General features: G+C 43.0%; 1 protein-coding gene and 1 long non-coding RNA gene across 2 annotated transcripts; both read right to left on the reverse strand.

Moving 5' to 3' along the window:
• Window positions 1-9,173: 9,173 nt before the first annotated feature.
• On the reverse strand, window positions 9,174-13,626 carry LOC123156468 (uncharacterized). Its single transcript, XR_006478155.1, has 4 exons — window positions 12,467-13,626; window positions 11,542-12,097; window positions 11,249-11,366; window positions 9,174-9,556 (listed from the first exon to the last, which is right to left on the reverse strand). It is a non-coding gene; the product is annotated as an uncharacterized lncRNA (long non-coding RNA).
• A 1,983-nt stretch (window positions 13,627-15,609) lies between these two features.
• Window positions 15,610-17,726, reverse strand: LOC123156467 (epoxide hydrolase A). The gene is made up of 3 exons (XM_044574600.1): window positions 17,146-17,726; window positions 16,765-17,000; window positions 15,610-15,992 (listed from the first exon to the last, which is right to left on the reverse strand). Exons 1-3 carry the CDS (start codon window positions 17,626-17,628, stop codon window positions 15,743-15,745), a joined length of 969 nt encoding a protein of 322 aa, XP_044430535.1. The 5' UTR covers window positions 17,629-17,726; the 3' UTR covers window positions 15,610-15,742.
• Window positions 17,727-20,892: the final 3,166 nt, after the last annotated feature.

Consider the following 20,892-nt stretch of genomic DNA (forward strand, 5'->3'; position numbering starts at 1 on the left):
AAGCTTGATGCACTCACTACAAGGCTCACAAAAATACATGGATTGCACCACTGTAAAGAGGTCATGATGTAGCTCAAAACTCATGTAGACAGCAAGCTCATAGGATGCACACACAAAATGCAACGAAAATGACAATACAGAAAGTTATAACAGTTTCAGCAGGTTAACATCATATAGCACTCTTGCAACGATTATTAGGGCATCAAGATGAACTCAAAAAAGCATGTCACAATGTAATGAAATGAAGAGCATCTCATGATGAACATTTTGATATATTATATCAACAAATCAGAGCAGTACACAAGAAGTTATGGCATGATGAACAGAGTAACATAATGCAACAATTTCGGGACAGCAGAAAATTATACCTCGCAGAAAACCGAATGGAGGGGTACGGGATGGCTCGGGGACGCGTGTTTGGTACAGTGCACTGGTGGATCTGATCCCGCTTCACCGAATTCGGCCAGGGAGGAACTCCGGCGAGGTGGGGCGGCGAGAAGGAAGCCGGAGAGGGCGCGGGAGCCGAGGAGGTCCAGGGACGGTCGAGGATTCCGGCGCGGGGCGAGGGGAGGCGAGTCCGGCGAGGGAGCGGCTGGACCCGGGCAGATCCGGTCACCGGTGTTGGCGAGCCGGGCGGCGGGCGGCGAGGTCGGCAGTGATCGGGCGCGGGGAGGCGCGGGCCGAGGCTGGCGGCGCGCGGCAGCGACTCGGGGAGCCGGGCGGTGCGGGGGCGTGGTGGCCGGCAGCGCACGGCGCACGAGGCACGATGGCCGACGGCGACAGGCGGCGGAGGTCGCGGGGGTGCGGGTCTCCAGCGACGGCGGGCCTGGCGGTGGCGCGCTAGGGCACTCGGGGCCCGGGCGGCGGCGGCGGATGGGCCCGCGGGGACCGGGGGCGGGCCGAGCGGGCCAGCGCGGCGGGAGGAGAGAGGAGGGCGGCGGGGCGCCATGTGGAAGGGCCTCACTAGCTCGGGCGGCGGCGCGGACTTGTCCGGGGGCGGGGTGGACGCGTCCGGCGGTGGGAGGAGAAAGAGGCTAGGGTTAGACCTGAAAATGGATGGGAAGGTGCGTTTTTATAGGTAGAGGGAGCTAGGGGAGTCCAAATGGGGTGCGGTTTTCACCCACACGATCATGATCGAATGACCGACATCATGGAGGGGGTTTGTATGGGCTCATGGGTTGTGATGAAGAGGGGCTGTGCTGCAAAGAGAGAGGGGTTTCGGGTTACGCGGTTAACCGTTGGGGCATCAAACGACCTCCAAATGGAACGAAATTTGACGGGCGGTCTACCGGTGCTATACCAAGGCCACTCGGCAAATATCGGCCCATTCCGAGAATGTTTTTCTCCCACTCATGAAACAAGGACTGAGAGGGGCGACGGGTGCATGCGAGTGTGTCTGTGCTCAGAACGGACAACGGAGAGAACCGGGGGAACCCGAATGGATGCAAGTTTTGAAAAACATGCAGATGAAATGCATATGATGACATGGCCAAATGCAACACGCAAGCAAATGACATGGCAACAACGACGAATAGCTAAAAGACACCTGGCGCATCGAATCTGGGGCGTTACATCCACTCCTGGATTACTTTGTTACCTCCCTGCTAAACTTATAGCAAGGCACACACTAGGTCTGGTACACAACATAGCATAGATGATAGAACCTATGGCTGAAGCATAGGGAATGACTTTTATTTTCTCTCTATCTTCTACAGTGGTCGGGCATTGAGTCTGACTCAACTTCACACCTTGTAACACAGGCAAGAACCCATTCTTTGACTGATCCATTTTGAACCTCTTCAAAATTTTATCAAGGTATGTATTTGTGAAAGTCCTATCAAGCGTCTTGATCTATCTCTGTAGATCTTGATGCCCAATATATAAGCAGCTTCACCGAGGTCTTTCATTGAAAAACTCTTGTTCAACTATCCTTTTATGTTATTCAGAAATTTTTACATCATTTCCAATCAACAATATGTCATCCACATATAATATTAGAAATGCTATAGAGCTCCCACTCACTTTCTCGTAAATACAGGCTTCTCCGAAAGTCTATATAATACCATATGCTTTGATCACCTGATCAAAGCGTATATTCCAACTCCGAGATGCTTGCACCAGTCCATAAATGGATCGCTGGAGCTTGCACACTTTGTTAGCACCTTCAGGATCGACAAAACCTTTTAGTTGCATCATATACAACTCTTCTTTAAGAAATCCACTAAGGAATGCAGTTTGACATCCATTTGCCAGACTTCATAATCATAAAATGGGGCAATTGCTAACATGATTCAGATAGACTTAAGCATCGGTGCGGGTGAGAAAGTCTCATCGTAGTCAACTCCTTGAACTTGTCGAAAACCTTTTGCGACAAGTCAAGATTTATAGACAATAACATTACCATCAGCGTTAGTCTTCTTCTTGAAGATCCATTTATTCTCTATGGGTCGCCGATCATCGGGCAAATCCACCAAAGTTCACACTTTGTTCTCATACATGGATCATATCTTAGATTTCATGGCCTCAAGCCATTTATTGGAATCTGGGCTCATCATAGCTTCTTCGTAATTCGTAAGTTCGTCATGGTCAAGTAACATGACCTCCAGAACAGGATTACCATACCACTCTGGTGCGGATCGTGCTCTGTTTGACCTACGAGGTTCTGCAACAACTTGATCTGAAGTTTCATGATCTTTATCATTAGCTTCCTCTCCAGTTGGTGTACGTATCACGGGAACTGATTTCTCGGATGAGCTATTTTCCAAATTGAGAGAAGGTACAACTACCTCATCAAGTTCTACTTTCCTCCCACTCACTTCTTTCGAGAGAAACTCCTTCTCTAGAAAGGTTCCATTCTTAGAAACAAAGATTTTGCCTTCGGTTTTGTGGTAGAAGGTGTGCCCAATTGTTTCCTTTGGGTATCCTATGAAGACGCACTTCTTCGATTTGGGTTCGAGCTTATCAGGCTGAAGCCTTTTGACATAAGCATCGCATCCCCAAACTTTAAGAAACGACGGCTTAGGTTTGTTGCCAAACCACAGTTCATACGGTGTCGTCTCAACAGACTTTGACGGTGCCCTGTTTAATGTGAATGCAGCTGTCTCTAATGTATAACCCCAAAACGATAGTGGTAAATCGGTAAGATACATAATATATCGCACCATATCTAATAAAGTGCGGTTACGACGTTCGGACACACCATTACGTTGTGGTGTTCCAGGTGGCGTGAACAGTGAAACTATTCCACATTGTTTTAAATGAAGGCCAAACTTGTAACTCAAATATTCTCCTCCACGATCAAATCGTAGAAACTTTATTTTCTTGTTACGATGATTCTCCACTTCACTCTGAAATTCTTTGAACTTTTCAAATGTTTCAGACTTGTGTTTCATTAAGTAGATATACCCATATCTGCTCAAATCATCTGTGAAGGTCAGAAAATAATGATACCCACCATGAGCATCAACACTCATCGGACCGCATACATCGGTATATGTATTATTTTCAATAAGTCCTCAGCTCGTTCCGTTGTTCCGGAGAACGGAGTTTTAGTCATCTTGCCCATAAGGCACGGCTCGTAGGTATCAAATGATTCATAATTAAGTGATTCCAAAAGTCTATCTTTAAGGCGTTTCTTCATGCGCTTTACACCGATATGACCCAAACGACAGTGCCACAAATGAGTTGCACTATTTTTATCAACTTTGCATCTTTTGGCATCAATATTATGAATATGTGTATCACCACGATCAAGATTCGACACAAATAGACCACTCTTCAAGGGTGCATGACCATAAAAGATATTACTCATATAAATAGAACAACCATTATTCTCTGATTTAAATGAATAACCGCCTCGCACTAAACAAGATCCAGATATAATGTTCATGCTCAACGCTGGCACCAAATAACAATTATTCAGGTCTAAAACTAATCCCGAAGGTAGATGTAGAGGTAGCGCGCCGACGGCGACCACATTGACCTTGGAACCATTCCCGACGCGCATGGTCACCTCATCCTTACCAATCTTCATTTGATCCGTAGTCCCTGCTTCGAGTTAAAAATATGAGTAACCGAACCGGTATCAAATATCCAGGCACTACTACGAGAATTAGTAAGGTACACATCAATAACATGTATATCAAATATACCTTTGTTCACTTTGCCATCCTTCTTATCCGCCAAATACTTGGGGCAGTTCCGCTTCTAGTGACCAGTCCCTTTGCAGTAGAAGCACTCAGTTTCAAGCTTGGGTCCAGCTTTGGGTTTCTTCCCGGGAGTGACAACTTGCTTGTCATTCTTCTTGAAGTTCCCCTTCTTTTTACCCTTGCCCTTCTTCTTGAAACTAGTGGTTTTTTTAACCATCAACACTTGATGCTCCTTCTTGATTTCTACCTCCGCAGCCTTTAGCATTGCGAAGAGCCCGGGAATAGTCTTTTCCATCCCTTGCATATTGTAGTTCATCACGAAGCCTTTGTAGCTTGGTGGTAGTGATTGAAGAACTCTGTCAATGACACAATCATCTGGAAGATTAACTCCCAGTTGAGTCAAGTGATTATGGTACCCAGACATTCTGAGTATGTGCTCACTATCAGAACTATTCTCCTCCATCTTGCAGCTATAGAACTTGTTGGAGACTTCATATCTCTCAACTCGGGCATTTGCTTGAAATATTAACTTCAACTCCTGGAACATCTCATATGGTCCATGACGTTCAAAACGTCTTTGAAGTCCCGATTCTAAGCCGTAAAGCATGTCACACTAAACTAACGAGTAGTCATCAACATGTGACTGCCAGGCATTCACAATGTCTGCAGTTGCTGGGGCAGGTGGTACACCTAGCGGTGCATCAAGGACATAATTTTTATGTGCAGCAATTAGGATAATTTTCAAGTTACGGACCCAGTCCGTGTAGTTGCTACCATCATCTTTCAACTTAGTTTTCTCTAGAAATGAATTAAAATTCAAGAGAACGGTAGCACAGGCCATTGATCTACAACATATATATGCAAAAAACTATCGGGACTAAGTTCATGATAAATTAAGTTCAATTAATCATATTATTTAAGAACTCTCACTTAGATAGACATCCCTCAAGTCATCTAAATGTTATGTGATCCAAATCAACTAAACCATGTCCGATCATCACGTGAGATGGAGTAGTCATCAATGGTGAACATCTCTATGTTGATCATATCCACTATATGATTCACGTTCGACCTTTCGGTCTTAAGTGTTTCGAGGCCATATTTGTGTTGGGAACATAGTAATTTCAAAAATTTCCTACGCACACGCAAGATCATGGTGATGCATAGCAACGAGAGGGGAGAGTGTTGTCTACGTACCCTCGTAGACTGATAGAGGAAGCGTTATGACAACGCGGTTGATGTAGTCGTACGTCCTCACGATCCGACCGATCCAAGTACCGAACGTACGGCACCTCCGAGTTCAGCACATGTTCAGCTCGATGACGATCCCCGGACTCCGATCCAGCAGGGTGTCGGGGATGAGTTCCGTCAGCACGATGGCGTGGTGACAATGATGATGTTCTACCGACGCAGGGTTTCGCCTTAGCACCGCAACGATATGACCGAGGTGGAATATGGTGGAGGGGGCACCACACACGGCTAAGGAACGATCACGAAGATCAACTTGTGTTGTGCCTAGAGGTGCCCCCCTGCCCCCGTATATAAAGGAGCAAGGGGGAGGGGCGGCCGGCCTAGGAGGGGGCGCGCCAAGGGGAGTCCTACTCCCACCGGGAGTAGGACTCCCTCCTTCCTTGTTGGAGTAGGAGAAGGGGAAAGAGGGGGAGAGGAAGAAGAAAAAGGGGGCTGCGCCCCTTGTCCAATTCGGACCAGAGGGGGGGGGCGCAGGCCTCCTTCCATTTGGCCTCTCTCCTCTATTCCCGTATGGCCCAATAAGGCCCATATACTCCCCGGCGAATTCCCGTAACTCTCTGGTACTCCGAAAAATACCCGAATCACTTGGAACCTTTCCGAACTCCGAATATAGTCGTTCAATATATCGATCTTTACATCTCAACCATTTCGAGACTCCTTGTCATGTCCCCGATCTCATCCGGGACTCCGAACTCCTTCGGTACATCAAAACTCATAAACTCATAATATAACTGTCATCGAAACCTTAAGCGTGCGGACCCTACGGGTTCGAGAACAATGTAGACATGACCGAAACACGTTTCCGGTCAATAATCAATAGCGGAACCTGGATGCTCATATTGGCTCCCACATATTCTACGAAGATCTTTATCGGTCAAACCGCATAACATATGTTGTTCCCTTTGTCATCGGTATGTTACTTGCCCGAGATTCGATCGTCGGTATCTCAATACCTAGTTCAATCTCGTTACCAGCAAGTCTCTTTACTCGTTCCGTAATACATCATCCCGCAACTAACTTATTAGTTGCAATGCTTGCAAGGCTTAAGTGATGTGTATTACCAAGAGGGCCCAGAGATACCTCTCCGACAATCGGAGTGACAAATCCTAATCTCGAAATACGCCAACCCAACATGTACCTTCGAAGACACGTGTAGAGCTCCTTTATAATCACCCAGTTATGTTGTGACGTTTGGTAGCACACGAAGTGTTCCTCCGATAAACGGGAGTTGCATTATCTCATAATCATAGGAACATGTATAACTCATGAAGAAAGCAATAGCAACATACTAAATGATCAAGCGCTAAGCTAATGGAATGGGTCAAGTCAATCACATCATTCTTCTAATGATGTGATCCCGTTAATCAAATGACAACTCTTTTGTCCATGGCTAGGAAACATAACCATCTTTGATAAACGAGCTAGTCAAGTAGAGGCATACTAGTGACACTATGTTTGTCTATGTTTTCACACATGTATTATGTTTCTGGTTAATACAATTCTAGCATGAATAATAAACTTTTATCATGATATAAGGAAATAAATAATAACTTTATTATTGTCTCTAGGGCATATTTCCTTCAATTTGTATATGCTAGGCTCGTCAATTTTAACCCGAGTATTCCGCATGTGCAAAACCAGCTTGCACCCGTTATATTTGAACGTAGAGCTTATCACACCCGATCATCACGTGGTGTCTCAGCACGAAAAATATTCGCAATGGTGCATAGTCGGGGAGAACACTTATTTCTTGAAATTTTAGTAAGGGATCATCTTATAATGTTACCGTCGTACTAAGCAAAATAAGATTAATAAAGATAAACATCACATGCAATCAAAATATGACATGATATGGCCATCATCATCTTGTGCTTTTGATCTCCATCACATAAGCAATGTCATGATCTCCAACGTCACAGGCTTGACACCTTGATCTCCATTGTAGCGTCGTGGTCGTCACGCCAACTATTGCTTATACTATTATCACTACTGCTTAGTGATAAAGTAAAGCAATTACATGTCGTTTGTATTTCATATAATAAAGCGACAACCATATGGCTCCTGCCAGTTGCCAATAACTTTTACAAAACATGATCATCTCATACAACAACGTATATCACATCATGTCTTGACCATATCAAATCACAACAAGCCCTGCAAAAACAAGTTAGACGCCCTCTACTTTACCATTCCATTGTTGTCATCAACCTCGTCCTCACATGCGCCGTTTCAAATTAATGTCCTGGTGCTAGCTACATTTACCACCGTTCAAATGAATGTATTAGTGCCAACTATATTTACCATCCTCACCGAACTAGTTGCCAACTAAACCTCGTTCTGGCATGTGTTGTTTCAAATTAATGTTCTAATGTGAGCTACATTTACCATCCCCACCGAACTAGTTGTCAACTACACACACAAAATAACTCGGCTTGATATGTGTCGTTTTCTACTAATGTCTCGATGCCACCTACATTTACCATCCACATCAAACCAGTTGGCAGCTACCTCGTCCCGACATGTGCTGTTTAAAATTAATTTCCTGCTGCCACCTACATGGACCGGGTCGAACATTTGACACAACGTGGCACCAACATGGACCGGGTCAAGGCGTGCTCACCGGCGGCGACGGAGACATCAGAAAGAAATGCTACGTCCTCAACTAATGTTTGTTGAAAAGTGAATAGATATGTGAATCTTTCATCGTAATACTTTCGCAGCACCACATGGTGTTTGGTAATTTGTCTATTGTTACTGCTCGTGTTCAGAATAAATAGTGAAACATTTTTAAATCAACAGAAATTTTATAAAATTCGTGAACATTTTTTAAAGTTTGTGAACAATTTTAAAACTTGTGAATATTTTTAAAAATTCATGAATATCTTTCATATTCGTGAATTTTTTCTAACTTTATGAACATTTTTTAAATTCGCGACATTATTTCCAATCTGTGAACATTTTTTAAAATTCATTAAAAGAAGAATTCATTGTTTTTCCAAAATATTATAAGTGTTTTAATAGAAAAACCAAATGAAATAATATAATTGGTTGAAAAATCAAGCAGAAAAATATTTGTCAGCACAATATGCAATCGTAAATATTTTTAAAAATATTGAAAAGTACTTTAATAGAAAAACAATCAAAACAAAATCTCTGAAAACTTATCGAGAAAAACCTGCCAGCGCAAACACATAGCGCTACAAGTGCGGCTGCCTATTGCACATTTTCTTGCTATCACGTGTGTTAACCCAGGACAGGAGCTCTCAGACTCGGTTATTATAGTCGATTCATTCAGTTCGGTTTTATATGTGTTAGGTTGCACTTTAATTATGCTGGTCATGGTGCTGTTTTCTTAGTTGGCACCGTGTTGGCTTTTTGTTCTATGCAATATTTCTTTCTGAGAGGAAGGTAGAATTGTTCGGTGTTTGGCTATAGTTTTATTACACGTTTTAATTTCTTTTTGAGAGGAAGGTAGAATTGTTCGGTGTCTGGCTATACTTTTATTACACATTCTAGTCTCGGCAACGAGCAATGGTGATCACGTGAGCTCCTTTGTTCCCCACAAAACTAATGGACCACAAGCAAACAACACAGTTGGTGCCTATTTGACGCCTTAAGCACCCGATATAGACTAGCGTGCAAACGAGCGCACACCATCCTCCCTTCCTACAATTCTTAATGGGCCAGCCCATTGAAGCGCTCGAGCGCACGAAAGGGAACACACCAAACTGGAGCAGGTGTAATTATAGTAAACATCACGAATGATACAAGTAGTGGACAGTAAAAATATACTTTCATAAATGTGTCTGTACTTTTTCAACGCAATAATACAATGGTCAAAATATAAATTTTCCAATAACCATGCATATTTTGACCTTATTCATCACGTACTCGATATACTTCAGTTTACTTGAATTTCTTTATGAAGCTGATTATGAGCCCACTAATTTCCTCTGGCTTTTCTTCATTTATGAAATGCCCGACATCTTTCATTATCACCACGCCATCAAGTAACGGAATAAACTTCTTGAAGCCACCTTTGTTAATGAAATCTTTTGCACCTACAATATTGTATGTTAGATCTAAGTCGCCAACTATGAACTTCGTTGGTACCATTATCTCAGCTCCCCGTCCATGGCGAAGTTAACTCACATGTCCTAAACATAAAACAAATATTGTTGTTAGACAGGAATATTGTGTGGTGCAGTCCAGTTACCCTAGAAAAACTTTTCTTCCATTATTTCTTTGAGAGATCTATGGTAATTACATTTCTATGATTAGATTGTGGATGATTACACCATTGGTTTATAAGACAACTTCACGTGGCATGATTGCGGACAAAATATAAAAATATAAAAGTTTTGGGAAAGTAAATGATAAAATCAATATGGCATTATTGTGGACAAATTTGAAAAAAAATACAAAAGTTTTATATTTTACGAGTAATAATATATTACAGGTTTTGAAGCATCTTAGCAAGGTGAACTTGCTCTTGAGACATACTTTACAAATTCATGGTAAATATTTCTTGGAACTCATTAAATAATGGGGAAACCATTTCTCACTCATTCAGTTAATTCTAAATGGAGTAAGTAGTGTTTCCAAAAATCTAAAGTTATGTATTATATATTCTATAATAATATTGGTCATATCTAAAAATACAGCTTAGAATTTGGACCTAAGCATATATAGCATATTCCAAAAACTGTAGATATATTTTCTTTGAATCAAAATCTAGTCTTTTTTCTCTAGAAAATTCTTATAACTACTAGTAAGTATGCACGTGCACGCATGTATGATCGTAGGAAAGAATAATGTAGCTCAGATCTTAATTTGAGGTTAATATAGCTTTGCAGATATAGTTCTTTCCATATGAGCACCATATCTTGTATCGAACATGCACACAAAGTAGACGTCTCAACCATTTACAGACTTAAAAAAATTTACGTACAATAGTATGTTAGTCAACTTCGTCCCCCAGATTGTCAAGTAACACACACATAGGCAACAACTTCATCGGCTCTAGAGCCATATACACGAAAATGTGAAACCATGTTAAACATGAAAATGTGAAACCATGTTAAACATTGAGCATACGTAGGTGAAACCAAGTTAGACATCAAGCATACATATTTCATTTCTTCACACACATAGGCAACAACATCATCGGCTCTCAAGACATATGCAACAAAATGTGAAACCAAGTTAGACATTTAACACCAAGATCAAGTCGGCATCAAGTTTAGTCACATATCTGAAGAACTGGTTCTATACAAATACAATATATAAGCATTGTATGCTCTGCATATGGCATGTAATCGAATCCAAAAGGACACATCGAACATGTCACTGAATTAGGTGGTTGTACAAACTTTCAGTGCTAATATCATAACACATGATAATTGCAAAATAGAGAGAGACATATCAAAAGCCAGTTATAAGTATCTACTCCTTGGTTGAGACACTTATTTTGGGATGGAGGGAGTATAAGATAAACATGGAATGGTCAACTGGATAGAACAAAAAACTCAAAACTGTACCAAAATTAAGTGCGTAGACATGAAAAAAAAATGCTTTGCTCCAAACATGTGTGATTGAATTACATGTTCAGACTTCAGAGTAGGTTACACTTCCCAATGATTAAAACTCTAGGTCCCTACTTGGTTCCAAGGAAACAAATATGTGTACAGTTCATACTATACTAACTAATATGAGATAACAACAGTGCCGGGTTGTGGCACCATTATGCACAACAGGTACAGATGTAACCCGTCTGTATATATTTGAGGAAATTCTATATATATCTTAAGAAGCTGCAGCAACATGTACATATGTGAAAGACTGCACACCTCAACAAAAGATGATGTTTCATGGAAGCCACCAGATGAATCCCAAAACTATAAAGCTCTCGCCTTCGGTAGAAGTTTTTCATCTTCACAATAATCTTGACATCTTGCACAACCCCTTCTGAAGCACACATAAAACAATGATGTGCCAAGCACCATAGCTAAGACTTTCTCCAAGGGAAAATTGTTACAATTATATGCATATTCTGCTACCAACAAGCTTATAAACATTTTATTGACTATTGCATCTCTCAACTCAATGTCTAGAAGATGGAATTTATTAAACATTAACTTACTTTGCAGTCATTCATCGGTACAGTTGTAGGTCTTCTTTTGTACTTCTTCTGCAGTCAAGTTAGAATACTGGACTTGCAAATTTTCAGTCCAAGAAGCTTTACACATTTGAGTTTTTGTTGATTACTTTCTTGTTGTGTTGCTATGTTCCCATGGGAATAGATTAACAGTTGGAACTGGATTAATCAAAAAAAACGCTTAAAAGTTAAAAGAGAACATGACAAAGGGAAGATTAACAGCTGACGTCATGGATTAACATAGTTTTTGAAGCAATGTAATATGGAAAACCATCACCTCGAATTCAGATATCAGGATTCAGAAGTAAGCAAGTATTAACAAAGGCCAGCAGCCTAACAACAGGGATTTTTTTATACAGAAAATAAAGAGGCAGAAAACATTTCTTTGCTCCATATAAAACATGAGGCATGAATGGGGAATTTGCACCTGATTCATACCTACTGCCGGACAACTTGGTCATGGGGTACTTGTTGTCTTGTCGAGGCCCTCTTTGGCACGCAGAAAATTAACCAGTCGAAGCGGATGCACTGTTTGCTGTAACTGCAAGTGGTTCCAAGACGGACAGACATGGTTAAGTACGGGCAACAAAGCAAGTATACATAGGAATCTCTACTTGTGGAACCTCAGAAGCATGGCTAGAAGAGAGTATGCGTACAGTCAGCCCAAGAATTAATTAACTTGTGTACTTCTTTAACTGCAATCTATGTGTAGTGACAATGTGCATCATCATCAGAGAGGTGAGAGGTGAGAGCTTGGGACTTTGTTCTATGACTGGAACGGTCCTTCATTCATGCAGAAAACAAAAGATACTACTGAGCCGACTGACTGAATAGCACATGATTCAAAACTCAAATAGGTATAATTTTGACTATATAACAAGAAATCTCATCCATCAGGTTACAACCTTACCCGCCATGAAGCCTCATCAGTGTTGGGGGCCTGGGGTCACAAGCCGCTGAAGGAGGCCAATCTTCTCCAAGACCTCCGACGTGTAGGCGTGGCCGGACAACATGGTCAGAATATACTTGTCGAGGGGCACGCAGAAAACAGATCAGTCCAAACAGAGGCGGGCGATGCACTTGAGTCCCCAAATCAACAATTTAAGAGAAGAGGAAATTCTCAGACCTCACCTCGAGCGCGTGTTGGTGACGTCGACCCACCAATCCATCTCCACGGAGGAAGACGGCCTGGACCCCGGCGCTCTTCTCCCACTGTGCCCCGACCCGCTCACCTTACCCCCACGGCCATGCACGCCGCCGCTGAGTCCCCTTGCAGTCGTGCCGTCCGCACTGCACCACGGTAACCACCGCAGACGACCTCTCCCTTCGGTGCCGCACGGCCTCCCTTCACCCGCCTAAGCCCCCCTCCCCGTGCTGCCTCCTTCTGACCAGAACCGCCACCTGCACCTGCTTCGTGCGCTGCTCGTCCGGCGTTGCCCTGCAGCCGCGGCGTCTCATGCATTGCCGGCCGGTACACGCGGCGTACCCTGGCGGCACTGTGGTTGCACTCCGACGGTGTCCCCTGATGGTGCGGTGGCGGCGGCGGCCCAATCGGGGACGGGGATGAAGGAGGGACGCGGGGAGGCGTGTGGCGGGCGGCGGGCGGTGATGGAGAAGGCAAAGGAGAGGAGTTGTTGATCCTCGTCTCCCCGTCGCCATAGCCAAGTTGAGGCCGGTGGGGAGATGGGATCGGGAGCGAGAAGGGTGGGGTGAGGAACGTGTGAACGTGTGCGCGTGGGTCGTTGTTTCTATATTTTTTTTGACGGTGTGGGTCGAGTGGCAGCATGGGTAATTAATTAAGCGTGGCTAAAACATGTTTTGCTGCTAAACATTGGAGCAACCTAGAGCGTAGGATTCGATGCTCTGAACGGTGTAGATGTTTTGGTTCTCCGCCCTCTCGTGTTTTTATAGGGTAGTAGATAAAAAATATTATTTTAGAAATTATTTTATTACAATTTGAATCAAGTTTTAGGTTTGGGTCTTCATATTTAACTTATAGTAATAGTTAAAGCACACTTATCCATAAGGGCAAAAAAGCTCAAGATGAAAATAGTCCAAAGTAAGCAACTTACATGAAACTTATATGTATATATTTACAATTTTTAGAATTACATGAAACATTATTTTAAATAATAATATTTCTTTTTTTGCGGGAAATGAATAATAATATTTCGCTCAAACTGAATACATGCATATAACCTAAAAACACATGAATAGATGATTTTTTTTTCTGAATCATTAAAATATTTGAATAATTCGTGAAAATATTATAATTAATATATATTATTTAAAAATTATATTATTTTACTTATATAAACATATTTATATTACCATGCATATTTATATAATTCAATTAATATTATTTAAATAAGAAAATTTAATAGAATTATATGAACATTATTTTAAATAACGGTATTTTATAAAGTGCATGAAATTTATTTTTAATAATTCATTTACTTTTATTTACATTATTTATAATTTACATAATACATCATAATTCTATTTATATGTATTTTTGAGGAACAATACAACATAATCCTAAGAAACGAAAAAAAATAACATTTGAAAAATGGGCTGCGAGACAGTCGCCCATTAAAGCCTTGTGTGCGCACTCGCCTATAGTTCATTGAAGATAGCTATCCAATTTCGACATCAAATTGCGTGTGGTCAGTTGGCTAGTCTGGTTGCCCTGTAATGTATCCTGACGGGTGGGGCCCAATGGTTAGTGTTGTTTCATTTTTAGGGAAATTTTTTTAGGTGTTTTTTGTGAGAAAAATAAAAATTCCAGAGCATTTTTGCAAAAAAAGGGGCACACGCCCTCGTCCCCGCCTCCCAGTCACTGTCACTGACGTGTGGGCCCTGTGTCATGCTGGCTCGCCACATCAACACCTTGTACGTATACAAGCGTGATTAGCACCGTAGATGCACGTCCAAACCAAGTTCTGTCACCGGTTCAATGTATGCTACAAGTTTCAGCATCAAACTAACTTTTCTCGCCAAGTTTAGACACCTGTGTTGTAATTGACTCAATCTTAATCGTAACACTTTGGCAGCACCACATGGTCTATGTTAATTTGTCTATTGTTACTACTTGAATTCAGAAATATATATGCATCGCACAAACATAGATAATTTAATATTTTTAAATCTATGGAACCTGTTTTTCAATTTGTGAACATTATTAAAAATTCATGAATATTTTTCATATTCGTGAACAATTTTTAAAGCTACGAACATTGTTTAAATTCACGACATTCTTTACAATTTCTGAACATTTTTTAAAAATTGTAAGAAAAGAATCCGTTATTTTTCAAAAATACTACAAGTCTTTTAATAAAAAAACCCAAATGAGATAACAAAATTGGTTGAAAAATTGAGCAGAAAAATATTTTGTCAGCGCAATACGCACAAAGCGCTATATCGATCCTGACCCCGTGTGGTTGCTTACTGGAAAGTATTTTATTAGAAAAACGAGCAAAAAAATTCTTCTCAAAAACTTATCGAGGAAAACCTGCCAACGCAATACGCACATAGCGCTGCAAGTGCAAACCCCTATTGCGCGTTTCCTTGCTATCACTCGTGTTAACCCAAGATAGAAGCTCTCAAACTGGGTTATTATAGTCGGTTAATTCAGTTCAGTTTTATTTGTGTTAGGTTGCGCTTTAATTATGCTAGACATGGTGATGTTTTTCTTAGTTGGCACCGTCTTGGCTTGTGGTTCTATGCAATATTTATTTTTAGGAGGAAGGTAGAATAGTTCGGTGTTTAGCTATAGTTCTGTTGCACATTTTAGTCTCGATAAGGAACATGGTGATCAGGTGAGCTCCTTTGTTCCCCACAAAACAAATCGACCACAAGCAAACAACACAGTTGCCGCCTTAAGCACCCGATATAGACTAGCTTGCAAAGCGCACAGTCCGTCCCTTCCTACAATTCTTAATGGGCCGGCCCATCGAAGCGCACGAGGGTAACACACCAAGTGGAGCAGGATCACCTAAAAAAACCAAGTGGAGCGAGTGTAGTTATATTAAACATCACAAATGATACAAGTAGTGGAGAGTAAAAAAATATACTTTCATAAATATGTCCGTACTTTCTCAACACAATAATACAGTGGTCAAAATATAAATTTTCCAATAACCATGCACATTTTGGCCTTATTCATTATAATTCGATACACTTCAGTTTAGTTGAATTTCTTTATAAAGCTGATTATGAGCGCACTAATTTCGTCAGGCTTTTCTTCATTTATGAAATGCCCGACATCTTTCATTATCACCACGCCATCTAGTAATGGAACAAACTTCTTGAGGCCACCTTTGTTAATGAAATCTTTTGCGCCTGCAATATTGTATGTTAGATCTAAGTCGCCAACTATAAACTTCGTTGGCACCATTATCTCAGCTCCCGTCCATGGGGAAGTTAACTCCCATGTCCTAAACATGGAAAAAATATTGTTGTTAGACAAGAGTAATGTGTGGTGCGGTCCAGTTACCCTAGAAAAACTTTTTTCCATCATTTCTTTGAGAGATTTATTGTAATTACATTTCTACGATTGGATTGCGGATGATGTACACCATTGGTTTATAAGACAACTTCAGGTGGCATGATTGCGGACAAAATATAAAAATATAAAAGTTTTGGGCAAGTAAATGATAAAATCAATATGGCACTATTGTGGACAAATTTGAAAAAAATACAAAAGTTTTGGACAGGTAAATGACAAAATCAATATGTTATGAGTAATTATATATTACAGGTGCAACATCTTAGCAAGGTGAACTTGCTCTTGAGACATACTTTACAAATTCATGGTAAAATTTCCTGGAACTCCATTAAATTTGGGGAAACCATTACTCACTCATTCAGTTAATTATAAATGGAGTAACCAGCGTTTCCAAAAATCCGAATTTATGTATATTATATATTTTATAATAATTGATCATATCTAAAATACAGTGTAGAATTTGGACCTAAACATATATAGAGTATTCCAAAATTGTAGATATCCTTGCTTTGAATCAAAATCTAGTCTCTTTTTCTCTAGAAAATTCCCATAACTTTCTAGAAAATATTTTGTTAAGCTTTGGATCAAATTTCAAGTTTAGGTCTTCATATTTAGGTTATGCTAATAGTTAAGCGCGCTTATCCATAAGGTAAAAAAAACTCAAGATGAAAATAGTCTAAAGTAAGCAACTTAATAATTACTTATTCAGGGCACGATAGTAGTTCAATCCCCCGATGAAACCAGACTTATCAAACTGGGTCGTGTAGTACTTGACGTCCTCCTCTGTGAACCAGCTTGGCAAGGGCACCTCATCATCTGGTGAGCCCCACCCGCTCTTGGGGATGAACAGCGGGCCAGCAGTTCGATCAACGAAAAACTTTCTTAGCACCAACTCCGTACCGAGGCGTTTGAATTCTGCTTCCATTGCCCCAGGCTCCTACAATTAAATTAGCACAAGATCGGTCATGTTGATTCCGCGTGCAACTCCAGACACAATGTATGAATTGAAAAGGGCAATGGCTTAAGTTATGGGCAGCAGATGATCAAGAGTTTTGCTTTGCATGGTAGTATCTACGTAGTACCTGGAAGCTGCAGATGTAGAAGTCGTCGCCGTAGAGAGCCCTGAAGCCGTCGACGGACTTCACCGCCGGGTCCCGGGGGGTGAAGGGGACGCTCAAGGCGACTAGCGCCTTCACCCTGTCAGGCCGGAACTGGCACAGGCTCCAGGCTATTATGGCGCCCCAGTCGTGCGCCACCACGAAGACCCGCTCCTGGCCGAGGGAGTCGATCAGCGCGACAAGGTCACCGACGATATGAAGCGCGGTGTACTGGTCCGGGCCGCCGGAGGGCGCCTCGGAGTCGCCGTAGCCGGGCATGTCGGGCGCCACGGCGCGGTAACCCGCCGCGGCCAGCGCGGGCATCTGGTGCCGCCAGGTGTACCATAGCTCCGGGAACCCGTGCAGCAGCAGCACCACAGGCGCGCCCGCCGGGCCGGCCTCCGCGACGTGCAGGCGCACCCTGTTGACCTCGATGCTGCGGTGCGTGATGACGCCGTCGGAAGCCATGTCTGGTTAGGGCGCAGTGAGAACTGACAACTGACGATGGAAGTAAGCAGCGGCGTCGAGGCAAAGCTCGTTGAGGCAGGCAGGCTTTGATGGTGGATGTTGCTAGACTCGCCGGGCCGGAACGCACTATATATAAGGAGTGTGGGTGGATCGCAGGGGTTGCGTGTTCTGCAGGCGCATGCATGGTTAGGAGTGCAAGAGTATTGCACGACATCTCCATCTCGCCTCGTTCTTTCCGCCCCCTGCTTCTTCTGAAGGCATTTCTAACTGATCCCGTAAAACCGGTTAGAGAAATAAAAATGAGGACTCCTAGGCGCCAATCGACCGATCTAAATTTGGGCCGGTCGCCATGCTAGCTTCGGATACAGCCCCCTTAACCATCTAGATTAAATGCTAATTGCCTTGAAAAAAGTCAAACATGCTGCAAAACAGGGTTGTATACGACGCTCTTCAGTTATGGACACTCGCCGTCATAGTATAAGCCGAAGCTCTTCAGACGCCAGCGACGTAGCGGCGCGCGCCGGATTGGATTGGAACGCCTGTGCTTGTATAAGGGGGCTAGGTCTGCTTTCGGCCGCACTCGCAACGTGCAGGAGTGCAACGGACGATGGGCCCAAGACCCCTGCGCGCTTAGGATGTAGACCGCCGTGCTGGCCTCTCTGTTGGGTCTAGGTAGGGCTGCGACGTGCTGATCCTCCGAGGCCGGGTATGACCTAGGAAGTGTGCCCGGCCAGAGTGATCGAGCGTGTTGGGCAATGTGGTGCACCTCTGCATGGAAGATTGATCTATTCGAATAGCCGTGTCACGGTAATAGGACGACTTGGAGTTGTACTTCGACCTCTGACAACTAGAACCGGATAGTTAATAAAACACACCCTTTACAAGTTCCAGATACGAACCGGTGATCGTTCTTCCATAGGGCGACGAGGAGAGGATCGCCGGGTAGGATTATGCTATGTGATGTCACCTGTTACTATACTTGCTACTCTCTCCTACATGCTTCAAGATGAAGGCTGCCAGAATCATAGTCTTCGATAGGACTAGCTTCTCCCCCACTTATTCTAGCATTCTGTAGTTTAGTCCACAGATACTACCCCTTTGTTGATACCAATGCATATGTAGTATAGATCTGATGTAAGTTTTGCGAGTATTTTGGATGGGTACTCAACGGTTGCTTTGCTATCCATTTTCCCCTCTATAACCGGTTGCTGTGATCAGATGTTGGAGCCCAGGAGCCAGACGCTACCGTCGACGACTGCTACTACCCCGAGGGTGCCTACTACTACATGCAGGCCACCAAAGGTTGGGAGTAGTTAGGAGGATCCTAGGCAGGAGGCCTACGCCTCTTTGATCTGTTGTGCTAGCCATCTTATGGCACCTTGTTTAACTTATGTCTGTACTCAGATATTGTTGCTTCCGCTGACTCTTTTATGTTCGAGCTCATGTATTTGAGCCCTCGAGGCTGCTGGCTTGTAATATGATGCTTGTATGACTTATTTGTGTTGTGATATCTTCCCGTGAGTTTCTGGTCTTGATCGTACATGTTTGCGTGTATGATTAGTGTACGATTGAATCAGAGGCATCACAGAGTAGGGCCGACAGTCCTTGATGTTGCACGACCTTGGGCAGCGGGGCGGCGAGGTCCTTGACGCTGCTGGTGCCCTCCCGCCTAACACCCCAACCCAAAGGACGGCGGCGATGAGAAGACCGGCGACGTTCGGTGTGCTCACTCGCCGCGCTGGCACGCATAGTAGGTGTTCGACATAATGTATGAGCCAAAAGTAACTTTTACTCCGTTATTAGGGGATTGGCTAGGTCCGACCAAAACTTAGTTGAGTAAATTTACTCCACTAAGGGTTTACTCCACCGGATACTTCACTATTTATTGGGGAGCGGTTAGAAATGCCCTTACACCCTTTCCTATACATGGTGCATGGGAAAACGATCGAGTTCGAACCAAGTCTTCCTAGACTGGGAGTATAATTGGCGTGTGCACGATGTTTCTCTTCCCCCTTCTTGCTATGTCATTTTTTTCGGTTTTGCTAAATCTCATGTGCCTAAAAATTTTCTTGCCGCCAGTAGATTTCTGCTATGCATGAGGCCGAAGGTGCGGGTGACATGTGGAGCGGCAGTGACGAGTGTCAACCATGCCAAGGCTGAGTTAGGACCTCGCGAGAGCCAGGGATGACGCTGCGAGCGACGGCGAGCTACGACGTCCCAAGTGGAGTTGAGGAAGAAACTTAACCAGGAGGTCAACGTGCGGTGGTCGCCGGGTTCCTGCATATTTGGGGAGGGGGGGGGAGGGTAGAGGGATGGCCGAGGCGGTGGCCAGCAACGACGGTGGGGGAGGTTGAGGGGAGGGCGGAGCAGTGAGCCGTTGCGTGGTAACGCCCACCGGATGCGGGTGATGGAGGCCGGCAGTTGCAGTGGGGTAGGCTGGAGGCGTGCGTGAGGAGGAAGAGACAGGGAGGTGCCTACGACCGACAAAAACATGCCTTAAAGTTTTATCTATGAAACTTGATATGAGCGAGCGAGAAAATTGCAAGTTTCAGATGAAAAATCGTTAGTTTCACCGATTAAAACTTAAAACTTACTATGTCCTCGTAACTACTTCGTGAATCGCAATACAATCTAGCGGCCGAACAAGGCTTGAGAAATGTGTGCTCCTACTAATTTCTGAGGTTGAAGATGAACAATGTGATTTGGTTTGGGCCATTTGATCAAGATCTAGCGACTTATGAGAAAAGTGACCGATGACTAACATTTTCAAGTACCTAACGTACAGGGAGTTCCTTTTCATTTATGCTATGTCATTTCTTGCGTAATAAAGTTAGCAGTTCTTAGGCTGGTCATAGTGGGGAGTAACTTAGACTAGTGTCATGCATATGACACTAGTCTAAGTTATTACCTTCATAATGCAAAGTAACATAATAGTAGTATCATAGATGACTTCATTTACTAGCTCATAGACTCATCTTGTCTTGGAAAGCGCTATGTTACAGTAACATATTATGTTACCACCTCTCAGTAATTACTTGCCACATAAGCAGAATTTTCTCGAAGAGCGCTATGTTACTAGCTAAGTTACTCCCACTATGAGGCTGGTCATAGTGGGGAGTAACTTAGACTAGTAACATACATATGTTACTAGTCTATGTTACTACCTTCATAGTGGGTAGTGTCATAGGTGTGGTAACATAGTTGCCTTCATTTATTACTTTGTAGACTCATTATGCATTGAAAACCGCTATGTGATGATAACAT

Source organism: Triticum aestivum, chromosome 7B (assembly GCF_018294505.1).
Source record: "Triticum aestivum cultivar Chinese Spring chromosome 7B, IWGSC CS RefSeq v2.1, whole genome shotgun sequence".
Lineage (NCBI taxonomy): Eukaryota > Viridiplantae > Streptophyta > Magnoliopsida > Poales > Poaceae > Triticum > Triticum aestivum.

What these genes read in the sequence shown, in the direction of transcription:
- LOC123156467 (XM_044574600.1), bottom strand. Translation starts at nt 17,628, where the DNA reads ATGGCTTCCGACGGCGTCATCACGCACCGCAGCATCGAGGTCAACAGG. An exon ending in TCTACATCTGCAGCTTCCAG is followed by an intron (nt 17,001 to 17,145) that starts GTACTACGTAGA and finishes ATTTAATTGTAG; the next exon opens with GAGCCTGGGGCAATGGAAGC. An exon ending in TACTATCGTGCCCTGAATAA is followed by an intron (nt 15,993 to 16,764) that starts GTAATTATTAAG and finishes TTCCATGTTTAG; the next exon opens with GACATGGGAGTTAACTTCCC.